A 14,830-nucleotide genomic window follows, 5' to 3' on the forward strand; every position below is an offset into this window, starting at 1 on the left:
GTTTGATGGACATAGCAACAGTAACTAAGAGAGGTGGGTCCAAATTTTGCAGGTAGGATCTATTTTGAAATGATTATTGAGGTTGCACTGTAGTTTGAGACTTGACTACAGCTGCTCTTTTACTTCTTATCCAACTTTGGGGTTTCTCTATAACAGGATTGAATGATTATACAGATATATAATGATTATTCAGACAGGAACAATAATCATAGAAGAACAAGCTAGCAGCAGTTACCAACTGTTTTTATTTCTTTTTGTTTCATCCAATTGAGACATTGTGTTTCAAAAGAATAAAAATTCTGACATGCTCATCAGTACTGCAAACCCTTAAAAAAACCAACACAAACAAAAACTATACAGTAATATTGCTAGCTGCTCATTTTAAACTAATTCATCCTCAATGCAGGAGTTAATGAAAAATATGCCAGAGAATTTCACACTCACAACAACTCAAAATATTCCTTTCAACACAGAAATGCTGTCATTGTACAGTTTCACATTTTAATGCATTCAACCACCAAAACGGCTCATTCATTAAGCTTAATTCTTGAATTAAATACCACATTCTGCACTACAGGTTAATTTTATCAGTTTATATGTACATGTTGTGTGAATAAGTATGAAAAAAGTCTTGAACAGTCTTTCTACTTCAATAAGGTACAGCCATAATGTTTAGCGTCAATAGAAAAAAGGCACAGGAACTTGCATTCCAGTCTGAAACTTCAAAAAAAAAAAGAGTCGTAAAAACGGCAAGTGTATTCAAACTGCCTTAAGTCAGATTAAGCTGAATATAACACCTCTGAAAATCATGAGAATTGTTGAAATCCCACCCATTTGTGTATGTATTTATATTATCTACAACAACTGTTCTATGTGAAAGTGTGAAGACCTACTATCTTTACAGGTTTACCAAAACTGTTTGTGGTAAGTGGCAAATATATCAAAATAAAACTCTCCTACAATAAATAGTTTTATTTCTATGCCAGAAAAGCTCTTGATTTTCAGAATAAAAATAAATAGTTTAAAACTGAATAAAACTACAACACAGTCACATATAAAAACATATAACACCCATCTCCCCGAAATTCACTGACTCCAGTGTGTCGTTGAGCTGCTACTTTTTGATTCGGTCACCATATATTTTGACATTTTAGTCACTACAGTAAGTGTCCCTTCCTCCGTTGTGGTGACCGTATGCTCTGATGAAGATTCCTGAGTGGAGAACTCTATCTTTGGCATTTTCATGTAGAAACCTCCAGAAGCTTCTTCACTGTAGAATCTGCTTTCCTTTGGAGAGCCCTCTGGTGTGATTTTCACGGTGCTAGTGGACTGAGGGCTAAGAGTGACTGTAGGTAATTTAAACCAAGTTGCCTCCTCTGTTTCTTCCCCTTCTTGCCTTCTGCTTCTGCCATATCCCTCAGAATCCATTTCTCTTTGGTCAGAGGTCTTCCCTGAGAGAAGACCAGTTGAAACCCTTTGAATTGGGGATTCTGACTCCTCCCGTTCTGCTAACATTTCTGTTCTGGCTTTTGAGGACACTATGATGTTGCTCTCAGTCTCCTCTTCGTGCTTTGTTGTTTTCTTCCTGAAGCCTGGAAATGACATCTTTCCTGATTTAGTCTTGGATCCTTTAGCATCTTTGTCATCTCCTGAAGTGTCCTTCTTGCCTAGTTTCATGCCTATCTCTGGGTCTCCCTCTTCAGTCGCATCTTTGGAGTATGGTGAGGTAAACTCAACTTTGGGAAACTTCAGCTTTCCAAACATTGCTTTGTCATCTTTGTCGCCATTTACATTAGGATCATCTGCATCATATGCCCCTGTTTTTACTGGGGAAAATTCAACTTTGGGCAACTTGAATTTGCTTGTCTTTGACTTTCCTTCTGTTTCCATGTCCTCTTCGTCACCATTCATAGCTGTCCCTTTACCTTTTGAATGTGACTTTCCAAAACTTGGCTTCAGTTGGAGCTTTGGGCCTTTTCCAGCCTCTGCACTTGCTTTACCAGTTACAGCAGAGTCTTCTGCTTGGGAATTAACCAAAACAAATACTGCTTTCTTTACTTTTGGCATAGGAGGGGCCTCATACTCCACTTCAGGACCTGTGATGATTGAGTACCCCTTGGACTTTGGTGATTTGATGTTGAGTTTGGCTTCAGGTGCACTTAAAGAAGGCAGAGCCACACCAAACTTTGGTATTTTGACTGTGGTACTCATCTTTGTGTCCTCTTTATCATCACCTGTGCCATCTTGAGTAGCCCCAATATCAAAATCTAATTCTGCAAACTTTTGTGCTTTTATTTCAATATTAGGCAACAAGAAGCCATGGCCTGGATCAGCATCTTCAACAGTGGGTTGTGAAGATGCTGATTTTCCTTGGCCTTTGCTCTTTATGGTAGGACCACAGATCTCTACTTCAGGCAGTTTGATTTTAGAGAGTTTTGAGGATGATTCCTGACCTCCCTCTATGTCCACATCAACCTCTTCTTTAGACTTCTTAATCTTGACTCCTCCGCCAATCCCTGCATCAACTTTTCCTGACTTACTTATGTCTGTCTCTAGTCCAGAAGACTTAACTTTTGGCATTCCAATGTTGAACTTTGTACCCTTCACTTTTGGCCCCTTTACTTTTCCCTTAGTTGGAGTTGAGCTAAGGTCAATGTCTGTCAGCTCATTCTTCTTTCTTTCCATTTCTCCATCCTTTGATAAGCCAACATCCAATTCTAGATGCCCTTTTAGGGCCTCTATAGATATTTTTGGCATTTTCATTTTAAATTTACCTTCTTCTCCCACTTTGGCTTGGCCAGTGACAATATCACTAGCAGGACATGATGCATTTGCATCTCCAGATATTCCTTTAGGCACAGAGATGTCTACTGTTGGTAATTTAATGTCTGTCATCTTGAATTTACCATCTCCTGTGATTTCATCATCTGTTGTTCCTTGAGCTAAAGATATATCCACCTTAGGCATTTTTATCTCAGGCATTTTAACATCAGGCAACTTGAATTTCCCACCTTTAACATCAATTTCTACTTCTGAAGCATCAAGTGCTCCAGATTTACCTTTGAGTGGTGATATTTCTGCTGCTGGCATTGTAATTTTTGGCATCCTGAATTTCCCATCTTGCCCCACAAGCTCCAGTTCTGGTGCATCAATATCAGCTGTTTTTCCCTTTGGTAGTGAAATATCTACTTGTGGCATTTTAATGTCTGGCCTCCTTAATTTTCCACCTCCCTCACCATTGAAATCTGGACCACTAATTTCTCCTTTTTTCCCTTTGGGCAGTGATATGTCTACTTGTGGCATTGTAACATTTGGCATCTTAAATTTCCCACATTCCATTTCCAAATCTGGATTATCAATATCTGCTTTACCATGAGGCAATGAAATATCTATTTTAGGCATTTTAACATCAGGCAGCTTGAATTTGCTTGGTCTTCCCTCAGCTTCCACTTCAGGCAATTGTATTTCTCCTTTTATTTCTTTCGGTAATGAAATATCCACCTCTGGCATCTTGAATTTTCCACTGCCTCCAACTTCCAGCTCTCCTGTGTTGCCTGTTGGTACAGATATGTCAATGGTTGGCATTATGATTTTTGGCATGCTGAATTTTCCTCCTTGTCCCTCAACCTCTGGCACATCAATGTTTCCTGCTTTTCCTTCAGGTAGGGATATATCTATTTTTGGCATTTTAATGTTGGGCATTTTGAATATACCTCCTTGAACTTCCAGTTGTGGTGTATCAATGTCTCCTGTTTTACCTTTTGGAATATGTAGGTCAACCTTTGGCATCTTGAATGCTCCACCCTTTCCATCAGCATCCAGTTCTGGAGGACTGAAGTGTCCATGACCCATACGTCCATGGGGCATAGAAATGTTCACAGTTGGCATTGTGATTTTGGGCATTGTGAACTTTCCACCTTTTGCTTCCGCTTCTACTTTTAGTTCTGGAGCACTCATTTCTTCTTTGTTGCCTTTGGGCAGTGATATGTCCACTGTAGGCATTGAAATGTTTGGCATCTTGAATTTGCCACCTTGTCCATCAGTTTCCAGATCTGGTGTATCTATGTCTACTTTGCCATGGGGTAGTGAAATATCTATTTTAGGCACTTTAACATCAGGTATCTTGAATTTCCCACCTTTTCCTTCCATTTCCAAGCCGGAGGTATCCACATCTGTTTTTCCATGGGGCAGTGATATGTCCACTGCTGGCATTGTCATTTTTGGCATCTTGAACTTGCCACCATGTCCTCCAGTTTCTAGATCTAAAGTATCTATGCCTACTTTGCTGTGAGGTAGTGAAATATCTATTTTAGGCATTTGAACATCAGGTATTTTGAATTTCCCACCTTTATCCACATCTCCCTTTTTCCCATGGGGTATTGATATGTCCACAGTTGGCACTGTAATTTTTGGCATCTTGAACTTGCCACCTTTGCCTTCTACCTCCAGTTCTGGTGTGTCAATGCCCCCTGTTCTCCCTTCAGGTAATGATATGTCTACTTTTGGCATTTTTATATGTGGCATCTTTAGTTTATCAATTTCAATGTTGATATCAGAAAAACTGGAGTCAACTGACACATCATGTTTTACCTTTGGTAAGGCAACATCCAAATCAACCTTTGGTACTGATATATCAATAGTTGGCATCTTTGGAATTTTTAAGCTACCCTCATAACCCGAGATATCCGCTTCAGACACATCAACCTCAGTTTTTGGTAGCAATGCCTCACGTTCTGGTATATTTGCTGATGGCAAGCATATCTCAACTGATGGCATTTTTATCTTTCCTTTTGTGTCCAAGGATGAAGCTTTGAAGTCACCTTTGATCTCTCTATCCACATTAAGTGAAACATCCACATTCGCTTCTGGAAGTTTTATTTTAGGCATCTTAAATTTAGGTAGTTTTAGTTTGTATTTAGCTTTGTCTTCAGGACTTTGCACTTTGATTTCTGGTTTTGTAATATCCCCTTCTCCCATTTTCATCTTCATTTCAAATTCTGGTCCACTTACATTTCCATCCTTTTTGGAGATACCAAAAGAGGGCATTTTGATTTTCGGCTTCTTCATTTTACCTTTTATTTTTACATCAGTATCAATCTCTACAGATGGGGAGCATCTCTCCACATCCAAATCAGCAGACAAGCCAGGAATTTCTACTTCTCTACTTTTAAATTTTCCACCAAATTTAGGAAGTGATGTTTTTGGTATTTTTAGAGTCACATCTGGAACTTCAAAACTTACACCAGATGATGGTGTACTGCCTTCAGCTTTCAGAAGATGAATATGCTCTCTGTCACTGCTTTTTGTTTTTGGAAGGCCAAACTCAAGGTCAACTCGGGGTGCTGAAATGTCAACCGTTGGTAGCTTCACAGCTGGCAGCTTTATATTTCCACCTGTGCCTCCACTAACACTGATGTCAGGCACATTTTTACCTTTCATGTCTGGCCCTTCGATTTTAATTTGACCTTCAGGTAATGTCAGTTTTGGTAAGGAGATATCAAGTTTTGGCATTTCAATTTTTCCTCCTTTCCGAGAATGTCCCTCAATGTAAATTTCTCCTTCAGCCTTTCCTTTCAGGAATGATATGTCAATGGATGGCAAGCTGAATTTTCCAGTTTTGACATCAGGATATTCAACATTAACCTCACCCTCTGGTAACTTGATTTTTGGTATGGAAATATCAACTTCAGGAGCCTTGACCTTAGGGAGAGATATGTCAAATTTGGGCATTTCAAACGTTCCCCCTTTCCCTGAATATCCAGCATCATAATCACCCTTCAATTTTCCTTGTGGCAGAAAAAGCTCTACAGTTGGGATACCAACTTTTCCCCCCTTAGGCCCCTCAACATTTATATCCGTCTTTGGAGATTTCATTCTTGGTAGGGAAAGATCAACTTGGGGCATATGAAACTTGCCCCCTTTCCCAGCATCACCTTTAAGCTCAGCAGCCCCCTTTACTTTTCCTTTTGGCAATGAGATGTCAATGTCTGGCATATGAAACTTTCCACCTTTGACATCAGGCCCTTCTACATCAACTTTCCCTCCTTCAAGACTGATGTCTCCCTCTATCGTAGGTTTTGTTAGAGAAATATCAACAGAGGGCATGTGAAACTTGCCACCCTTGATGTCAGGACCTTCCACATTGATTTCACCCTCGGGTAATTTCATTTTAGGTAAGGACATATCAAGTTTTGGCATTTCAAACTTTCCTCTTTTGCCTGAATGGCCTTCAATGCCAATTTCTCCTTCAGCCTTTCCTTTAGGTAATGTTAAGTCAATGGATGGCAAGCTGAATTTTCCAGTTTTGAAGTCAGGACCTTCAACTTTAACCTCACCCTCTGGTAACTTGATTTTTGATTTGGAAATATCAACTTCAGGAGCCTTGACCTTAGGGAGAGATATATCAAATTTGGGCATTTCAAACTTTCCACCTTTCCCAGAATGTCCAGCATTGAGATCTCCCTCCATTTGTCCTTGAGGCAGGGAAAGCTCTACAGTTGGCAAGCCAACTTCACCCCCTTTAGGCCCCTCAACATTTATATCAATCTTTGGAGATTTCATTCTTGGTAGGGATAGATCTATTTGGGGCATATGAAACTTGCCCCCTTTCCCAGCATCACCTTTAAGCTCAGCAGCCCCCTTTACTTTTCCTTTTGGCAATGAAATGTCAATGTCTGGCATATGAAACTTTCCACCTTTGACATCAGGCGCTTCTACGTCAACTTTCCCTCCTTCAAGGCTGATGTCTCCCTCTATAGTAGGTTTTGGTAGAGAAATATCAACAGAGGGCATGTGAAACTTGCCACCCTTGATGTCAGGACCTTCCACATTGATTTCACCCTCGGGTAATTTCATTTTAGGTAAGGAGATATCAAGTTTTGGCATTTCAAACTTTCCTCTTTTGCCTGAATGGCCTTCAATGCCAATTTCTCCTTCAGCCTTTCCTTTAGGTAATGATATGTCAATGGATGGCAGGCTGAATTTTCCAGTTTTGAAATCAAGACCTTCAACTTTAACCTCACCCTCTGGTAACTTGATTTTTGGCATGGAAATATCAACTTCAGGAGCCTTGACCTTAGGGAGAGATATATCAAATTTGGGCATTTCAAACTTTCCACCTTTCCCAGAATGTCCAGCATTGAGATCTCCCTCCATTTGTCCTTGAGGCAGAGAAAGCTCTACAGTTGGCAAACCAACTTTTCCCCCTTTAGGCCCCTCAACATTTATATCAATCTTTGGAGATTTCATTCTTGGTAGGGATAGATCTATTTGGGGCATATGAAACTTGCCCCCTTTACCAGCATCACCTTTAAGCTCAGCAGCCCCCTTTACTTTTCCTTTCGGCAATGAAATGTCAATGTCTGGCATATGAAACTTTCCACCTTTGACATCAGGCGCTTCTACGTCAACTTTCCCTCCTTCAAGACTGATGTCTCCCTCTATTGTAGGTTTTGGTAGAGAAATATCAACAGAGGGCATGTGAAACTTGCCACCCTTGATGTCAGGACCTTCCACATTGATTTCACCTTCGGGTAATTTCATTTTTGGTAAGGAGATATCAAGTTTTGGCATTTCAAACTTTCCTGCTTTGCCTGAATGTCCTTCAATGCCAATTTCTCCTTCAGCCTTTCCTTTAGGTAATGATATGTCAAAGGATGGCAGATTGAATTTTCCAGTTTTGACATCAGAACCTTCAATGTTAACATCCCCTTCTGGTAATTTCATCTTTGGGTAGGAAATATCCACCTCAGGAGCCTTGACCTTAGGGAGAGATATATCAAATTTAGGCATTTCAAACTTTCCACCTTTCCCAGAATGTCCAGCATTGAGATCTCCCTCCATTTGTCCTTGAGGCAGAGAAAGCTCTACAGTTGGCAAGCCAACTTTTCCCCCTTTAGGCCCCTCAACATTTATATCAATCTTTGGAGATTTCCTTCTTGGTAGGGAAAGATCAAATTGGGGCATATGAAACTTGCCCCCTTTACCAGCATCACCTTTAATCTCAGCAGCCCCCTTTACTTTTCCTTTTGGCAATGAAATGTCAATGTCTGGCATATGAAACTTTCCACCTTTGACATCAGGCGCTTCTACGTCAACTTTCCCTCCTTCAAGACTGATGTCTCCCTCTATAGTAGGTTTTGGTAGAGAAATATCAACAGAGGGCATGTGAAACTTGCCACCCTTGATGTCAGGACCTTCCACATTGATTTCACCCTCGGGTAATTTCATTTTAGGTAAGGAGATATCAAGTTTTGGCATTTCAAACTTTCCTCTTTTGCCTGAATGGCCTTCAATGCCAATTTCTCCTTCAGCCTTTCCTTTAGGTAATGATATGTCAATGGATGGCAGGCTGAATTTTCCAGTTTTGAAATCAGGACCTTCAACTTTAACCTCACCCTCTGGTAACTTGATTTTTGGCATGGAAATATCAACTTCAGGAGCCTTGACCTTAGGGAGAGATATATCAAATTTGGGCATTTCAAACTTTCCACCTTTCCCAGAATGTCCAGCATTGAGATCTCCCTCCATTTGTCCTTGAGGCAGAGAAAGCTCTACAGTTGGCAAACCAACTTTTCCCCCTTTAGGCCCCTCAACATTTATATCAATCTTTGGAGATTTCATTCTTGGTAGGGAAAGATCTAGTTGGGGCATATGAAACTTGCCTGCTTTTCCAGCATCACCTTTAAGCTCAGCAGCCCCCTTTACTTTTCCTTTTGGCAATGAAATGTCAATGTCTGGCATATGAAACTTTCCACCTTTGACATCAGGCGCTTCTACGTCAACTTTCCCTCCTTCAAGACTGATGTCTCCCTCTATTGCAGGTTTTGGTAGAGAAATATCAACAGAGGGCATGTGAAACTTGCCACCCTTGATGTCAGGACCTTCCACATTGATTTCACCCTCGGGTAATTTCATTTTTGGTAAGGAGATATCAAGTTTTGGCATTTCAAACTTTCCTGCTTTGCCTGAATGTCCTTCAATGCCAATTTCTCCTTCAGCCTTTCCTTTAGGGAATGATATGTCAAAGGATGGCAGATTGAATTTTCCAGTTTTGACATCAGGACCTTCAATGTTAACATGCCCTTCTGGTAATTTCATCTTTGGCAAGGAAATATCCACCTCAGGAGCCTTGACCTTAGGGAGAGATATATCAAACTTGGGCATTTCAAACTTTCCACCTTTCCCAGAATGTCCAGCATTGAGATCTCCTTCCATTTGTCCTTGAGGCAGAGAAAGCTCTACAGTTGGCAAACCAACTTTTCCCCCTTTAGGCCCCTCAACATTTATATCGATCTTTGGAGATTTCATTCTTGGTAGGGAAAGATCTATTTGGGGCATATGAAACTTGCCTCCTTTTCCAGCATCACCTTTAAGCTCAGCAGCCCCCTTTACTTTTCCTTTTGGCAATGAAATGTCAATGTCTGGCATATGAAACTTTCCACCTTTGACATCAGGCGCTTCTACGTCAACTTTCCCTCCTTCAAGACTGATGTCTCCCTCTATTGTAGGTTTTGGTAGAGAAATATCAACAGAGGGCATGTGAAACTTGCCACCCTTGATGTCAGGACCTTCCACATTGATTTCACCTTCGGGTAATTTCATTTTTGGTAAGGAGATATCAAGTTTTGGCATTTCAAACTTTCCTGCTTTGCCTGAATGTCCTTCAATGCCAATTTCTCCTTCAGCCTTTCCTTTAGGTAATGATATGTCAAAGGATGGCAGATTGAATTTTCCAGTTTTGACATCAGAACCTTCAATGTTAACATCCCCTTCTGGTAATTTCATCTTTGGCAAGGAAATATCCACCTCAGGAGCCTTGACCTTAGGGAGAGATATATCAAATTTAGGCATTTCAAACTTTCCACCTTTCCCAGAATGTCCAGCATTGAGATCTCCCTCCATTTGTCCTTGAGGCAGAGAAAGCTCTACAGTTGGCAAGCCAACTTTTCCCCCTTTAGGCCCCTCAACATTTATATCAATCTTTGGAGATTTCCTTCTTGGTAGGGAAAGATCAATTTGGGGCATATGAAACTTGCCCCCTTTACCAGCATCACCTTTAAGCTCAGCAGCCCCCTTTACTTTTCCTTTTGGCAATGAAATGTCAATGTCTGGCATATGAAACTTTCCACCTTTGACATCAGGCGCTTCTACGTCAACTTTCCCTCCTTCAAGACTGATGTCTCCCTCTATAGTAGGTTTTGGTAGAGAAATATCAACAGAGGGCATGTGAAACTTGCCACCCTTGATGTCAGGACCTTCCACATTGATTTCACCCTCGGGTAATTTCATTTTAGGTAAGGAGATATCAAGTTTTGGCATTTCAAACTTTCCTCTTTTGCCTGAATGGCCTTCAATGCCAATTTCTCCTTCAGCCTTTCCTTTAGGTAATGATATATCAATGGATGGCAAGCTGAATTTTCCAGTTTTGAAGTCAGGACCTTCAACTTTAACCTCACCCTCTGGTAACTTGATTTTTGGCATGGAAATATCAACTTCAGGAGCCTTGACCTTAGGGAGAGATATATCAAATTTGGGCATTTCAAACTTTCCACCTTTCCCAGAAAGTCCAGCATTGAGATCTCCCTCCATTTGTCCTTGAGGCAGAGAAAACTCTACAGTTGGCAAACCAACTTTTCCCCCTTTAGGCCCCTCAACATTTATATCAATCTTTGGAGATTTCATTCTTGGTAGGGAAAGATCAACTTGGGGCATATGAAACTTGCCCCCTTTACCAGCATCACCTTTAAGCTCAGCAGCCCCCTTTACTTTTCCTTTTGGCAATGAAATGTCAATGTCTGGCATATGAAACTTTCCACCTTTGACATCAAGCGCTTCTACATCAACTTTCCGTCCTTCAAGACTGATGTCTCCCTCTATCGTAGGTTTTGTTAGAGAAATATCAACAGAGGGCATGTGAAACTTGCCACCCTTGATGTCAGGACCTTCCACATTGATTTCACCTTCAGGTAATTTCATTTTAGGTAAGGAGATATCAAGTTTTGGCATTTCAAACTTTCCTGCTTTGCCTGAATACCCTTCAGCCTTTCCTTTTGATAATGATATGTCAGTGGCTGGCAGACTGAATTTTCCAGTTTTGACATCAGGACCTTCAATGTTAACATCCCCTTCTGGTAATTTTATGTTTGGCAAGGAAATATCCACCTCAGGAGCCTTGACCTTAGGGAGAGATATATCAAATTTGGGCATTTCAAACTTTCCACCTTTCCCAGAATGTCCAGCATTGAGATCTCCCTCCATTTGTCCTTGAGGCAGAGAAAGCTCTACAGTTGGCAAACCAACTTTTCCCCCTTTAGGCCCCTCAACATTTATATCAATCTTTGGAGATTTCCTTCTTGGTAGGGAAAGATCAATTTGGGGCATATGAAACTTGCCCCCTTTACCAGCATCACCTTTAATCTCAGCAGCCCCCTTTACTTTTCCTTTTGGCAATGAAATGTCAATGTCTGGCATATGAAACTTTCCACCTTTGACATCAGGCGCTTCTACATCAACTTTCCCTCCTTCAAGACTGATGTCTCCCTCTATTGTAGGTTTTGGTAGAGAAATATCAACAGAGGGCATGTGAAACTTGCCACCCTTGATGTCAGGACCTTCCACATTGATTTCACCTTCGGGTAATTTCATTTTTGGTAAGGAGATATCAAGTTTTGGCATTTCAAACTTTCCGCCTTTTCCAGAATGTTCTTCAATGCCAATTTCTCCTTCAGTCTTTCCTTTTGGTAATGATATGTCAAAGGATGGCAGGCCGAATTTCCCAGTTTTGACATCAGGGCCTTCAACACTAACCTCACTCTCTCGTAACTTCATCTTTGGCATGGAAATATCAATCTCAGGAGCCTTGACCTTAGGGAGAGCTATATCAAATTTGGGCATATCAAACTTTCCTCCTTTCCCAGAATGGCCAACATCCAGACCTCCCTCCACTTTTCCTTGGGGCAGAGAAAGGTCTATAGTTGGCAAACCAACTTTTCCCCCTTTTGGCCACTCAACATTTAGATCTACCTCTGGGTATTCCATTTTTGGTAGGGAACAATCAACATTGGGCATATGAAACTGTCCCCTTTTACCAGCATCACCTTCAAAATCAGCACCTCCTTTTACTTTTCCTTTTGGCAATGAAATATCCACATGTGGCATATGAAACTTCCCACCTTTGATATCGGGTACTTCAATACTGATGTCACCTCCTGTTGATTTGAATTGGGGTAAAGACATGTCAATTTTGGGCATTTTAAACTTGCCTTCCTTTTTGTCGTCTCCTTCAAGACTGATGTGTCCCTGTATCTTAGGTTTTGGTACAGAGATATCAAGAGAGTGCATGTCAAACTTGCCACCTTTGATCTCAGGACCTTCCAAATTGATTTGACCTTCAGGTAGTTTGATTTTTGGTAAGGAGATATTGAGGTTTGGCATTTCAAACTTTCCTCCTTTTCTAGAATGTCCTTCAATGCCAGTTTCTGCTTCAGCATTACCTTTTGGTAATGAAATGTCAATGGACGGCATTTCAAGTTTCCCAGGCTTGACATCAGGTGCTTCAATGCTGATATCACCACCTGTTGATTTCATTTGGGGCAAACCAATTTTGAATTTGGGCATTGTAAACTTTTCTCCCTTTTTCATGTCAGCCTCAAGACTGACATCTTCTTGTATCTTTCCTTTAGGCAATGATATGTCAACAGATGGCATACTGAATTTTCCACTTTTGATTTCAGGGCCTTCTACATTCACATCAACAGATGGGGCTTGAACTCTCGGTAATGAAAGATCAATCTGAGGCATGCGAAACTTTCCTTTGCCAGCGTTTGCCTCAAAATCAGTGTCTCCCTCAATTTTTCCCTTTGGCAGTGAAACATCAATTGATTGCATACTAAATTTTCCACCTGTAATTTCAGGACTTTCAACATTGATTTCTCCCTGGGGTGATTTAAATTTGGAAACTGACAGATCTATGTCAGGAATTTTAAACTTTCCTCCTTTTCCAGAATGGCCTTCAGTGTTAATGTTGCATTCCACTTTTCCTTTAGGAAGGGACAAATCTACAGAAGGCAAGCGAAACTTGCCACCTTTAATATCAGGCTTCTCAGCACTAATTTCACCTTCTGGCAATTTCATTTTTGGCAGAGACAGATCAATTTGAGGCATGTAGAATGTTCCTCCTTTCCCAGTTTGACCTTCCTCAAACTCAGTAGACCCTTCTATTTTTCCTTTTGATAATGCTATATCAACAGATGGCATACTGAATTTTCCACCTTTCATGTCAGGTCCTTCAACACTGATTTCACCCTGTGGTAATTTGACTGTTGGTAGAGAGACAGGCATCTTAAATTTTCCTTCCATTCCCGAAGAGCCCTTGACCTCAACATGTCCTTCCCCTTTTCCCTTTGGCAGTGAAAGGTCAATAGATGGCATACTAAATTTTCCAGCTTTAACCTCAGGCCCTTCAATGTTGATTTCACCTTGTGGTAAGTTCATTTTAGGAAAGGAAAGATCCACTTGAGGCATTTGAAACTTGCCACCCTTTTCAGCATCTGCCTCAAGAGAAACATCTCCCTTCAACTTTCCTTTTGGCAATGATAAGTCAATTGATGGCGTGTGAAATTCTTTCCCCCTGACATTAAGTCCTTCAATATTAATTTTGCTTTCAGGAGATGTTATTTTTGGCAAGGAGATGTCTAATTTTGGCATGTCAAATTTTGCCCCTGTACTTGTATGTCCTTCAACATCAGTGTCTTTTCCTGTTATCTTTGGAATGGAGATGTCTATTGATGGGAGACTAATGTCTGATTTCTCAATACTGGGCATTGCAATGTCAACTTTTGGGATGCCAATGATGGGCCCTTTAGCCATGTATCCATCTATCTCATCTCCAGATGTTTGCTTTGTGTCTAGGCTTAGTTTTGGTAATGATATGTCAACATCTGGCATGCTGATTTTCATTCCTTTCACATTTGGATCACAAATTTCAACATCTTTGAAATCAACAGTTTCTGTGGTCTTTGGAATATGTAAATCCACATCCACATTTGGCACACTAATGTCAATTGCTGGCATTTTTAATTTTGCTTCCGTTTTTGTGGCAGCCTCCCCGTCAACTTCATCTGAGTGATGGGAGAGTCTTAGCTTTGGCAGTTTGACCTTTGGCATCCTTATCTTGGTCTCAGCGCCATCTAAATTCCCCTTGGGTACTTTCACTTCAGGGTCAACCTTACCCTTAACATACACTTCGGGTTTAGACAAACTGAAATCAAATTCCACAGAAGGTTTTGGAAGTTTAGCCTCAGGAGCATTCAATGCAACAGTGTAATCCAATGATGCGTCTGTTTTGGATTTTTTGGTCTGAGGAAAATGCATTCCAAACTTTGGCCCTTTTCCTTTTGCTTTAAGCTTTGCTCCAGTTATCTCTGCCTCCCCTCCTGATGTTGAAATTTCTACAGCACCTCCTGCAGTGGACTTTGCTTTTGTCCTCGGAAATCTGATCTTCTTTTTCTGCCTTACACTGGTGACCACTCCTTCTAGTTGCGCTGATGCCTCTGCAGATGCTTTCCCACGTTTCTTCAGCCTAAACTTTGGGAATGCAAACTCCACATCAACTGGAGTAAAGTCAATTCTAGCTGGTGAACCCTCAATGTCCATTTCTGCTCCATCTTGTGCTTTCTTGTTCTCTTTCAGTCTTTTCAATCCAAATCTTCCTCCTCTTTTCTTTTTGGCTTTAAACGGTTTAACACTTTTGACACTCTGCAATAAAACATGAAGGTATTCCAAAGTGAAAATCATCACAGGAACATGGTAGCATAAATGCATGAGAAAC

General features: G+C 40.8%; 1 protein-coding gene across 1 annotated transcript in view; it reads right to left on the minus strand.

The window, feature by feature from the left end:
- Positions 1 to 222: 222 nt before the first annotated feature.
- Positions 223 to 14,830, minus strand: part of prx (periaxin) — a 38,402-nt gene continuing 23,794 nt past the window's right edge. Inside the window, exon 8 of the mRNA XM_017723411.2 lies at positions 223 to 14,757. Within this exon, the coding sequence (XP_017578900.2) occupies positions 1,087 to 14,757 (13,671 nt within the window). The 3' untranslated portion in view covers positions 223 to 1,086. The remainder of the gene's footprint in view (positions 14,758 to 14,830) is intronic.

This window comes from Pygocentrus nattereri, chromosome 7, assembly GCF_015220715.1.
Source record: "Pygocentrus nattereri isolate fPygNat1 chromosome 7, fPygNat1.pri, whole genome shotgun sequence".
Classification (NCBI taxonomy): domain Eukaryota; kingdom Metazoa; phylum Chordata; class Actinopteri; order Characiformes; family Serrasalmidae; genus Pygocentrus; species Pygocentrus nattereri.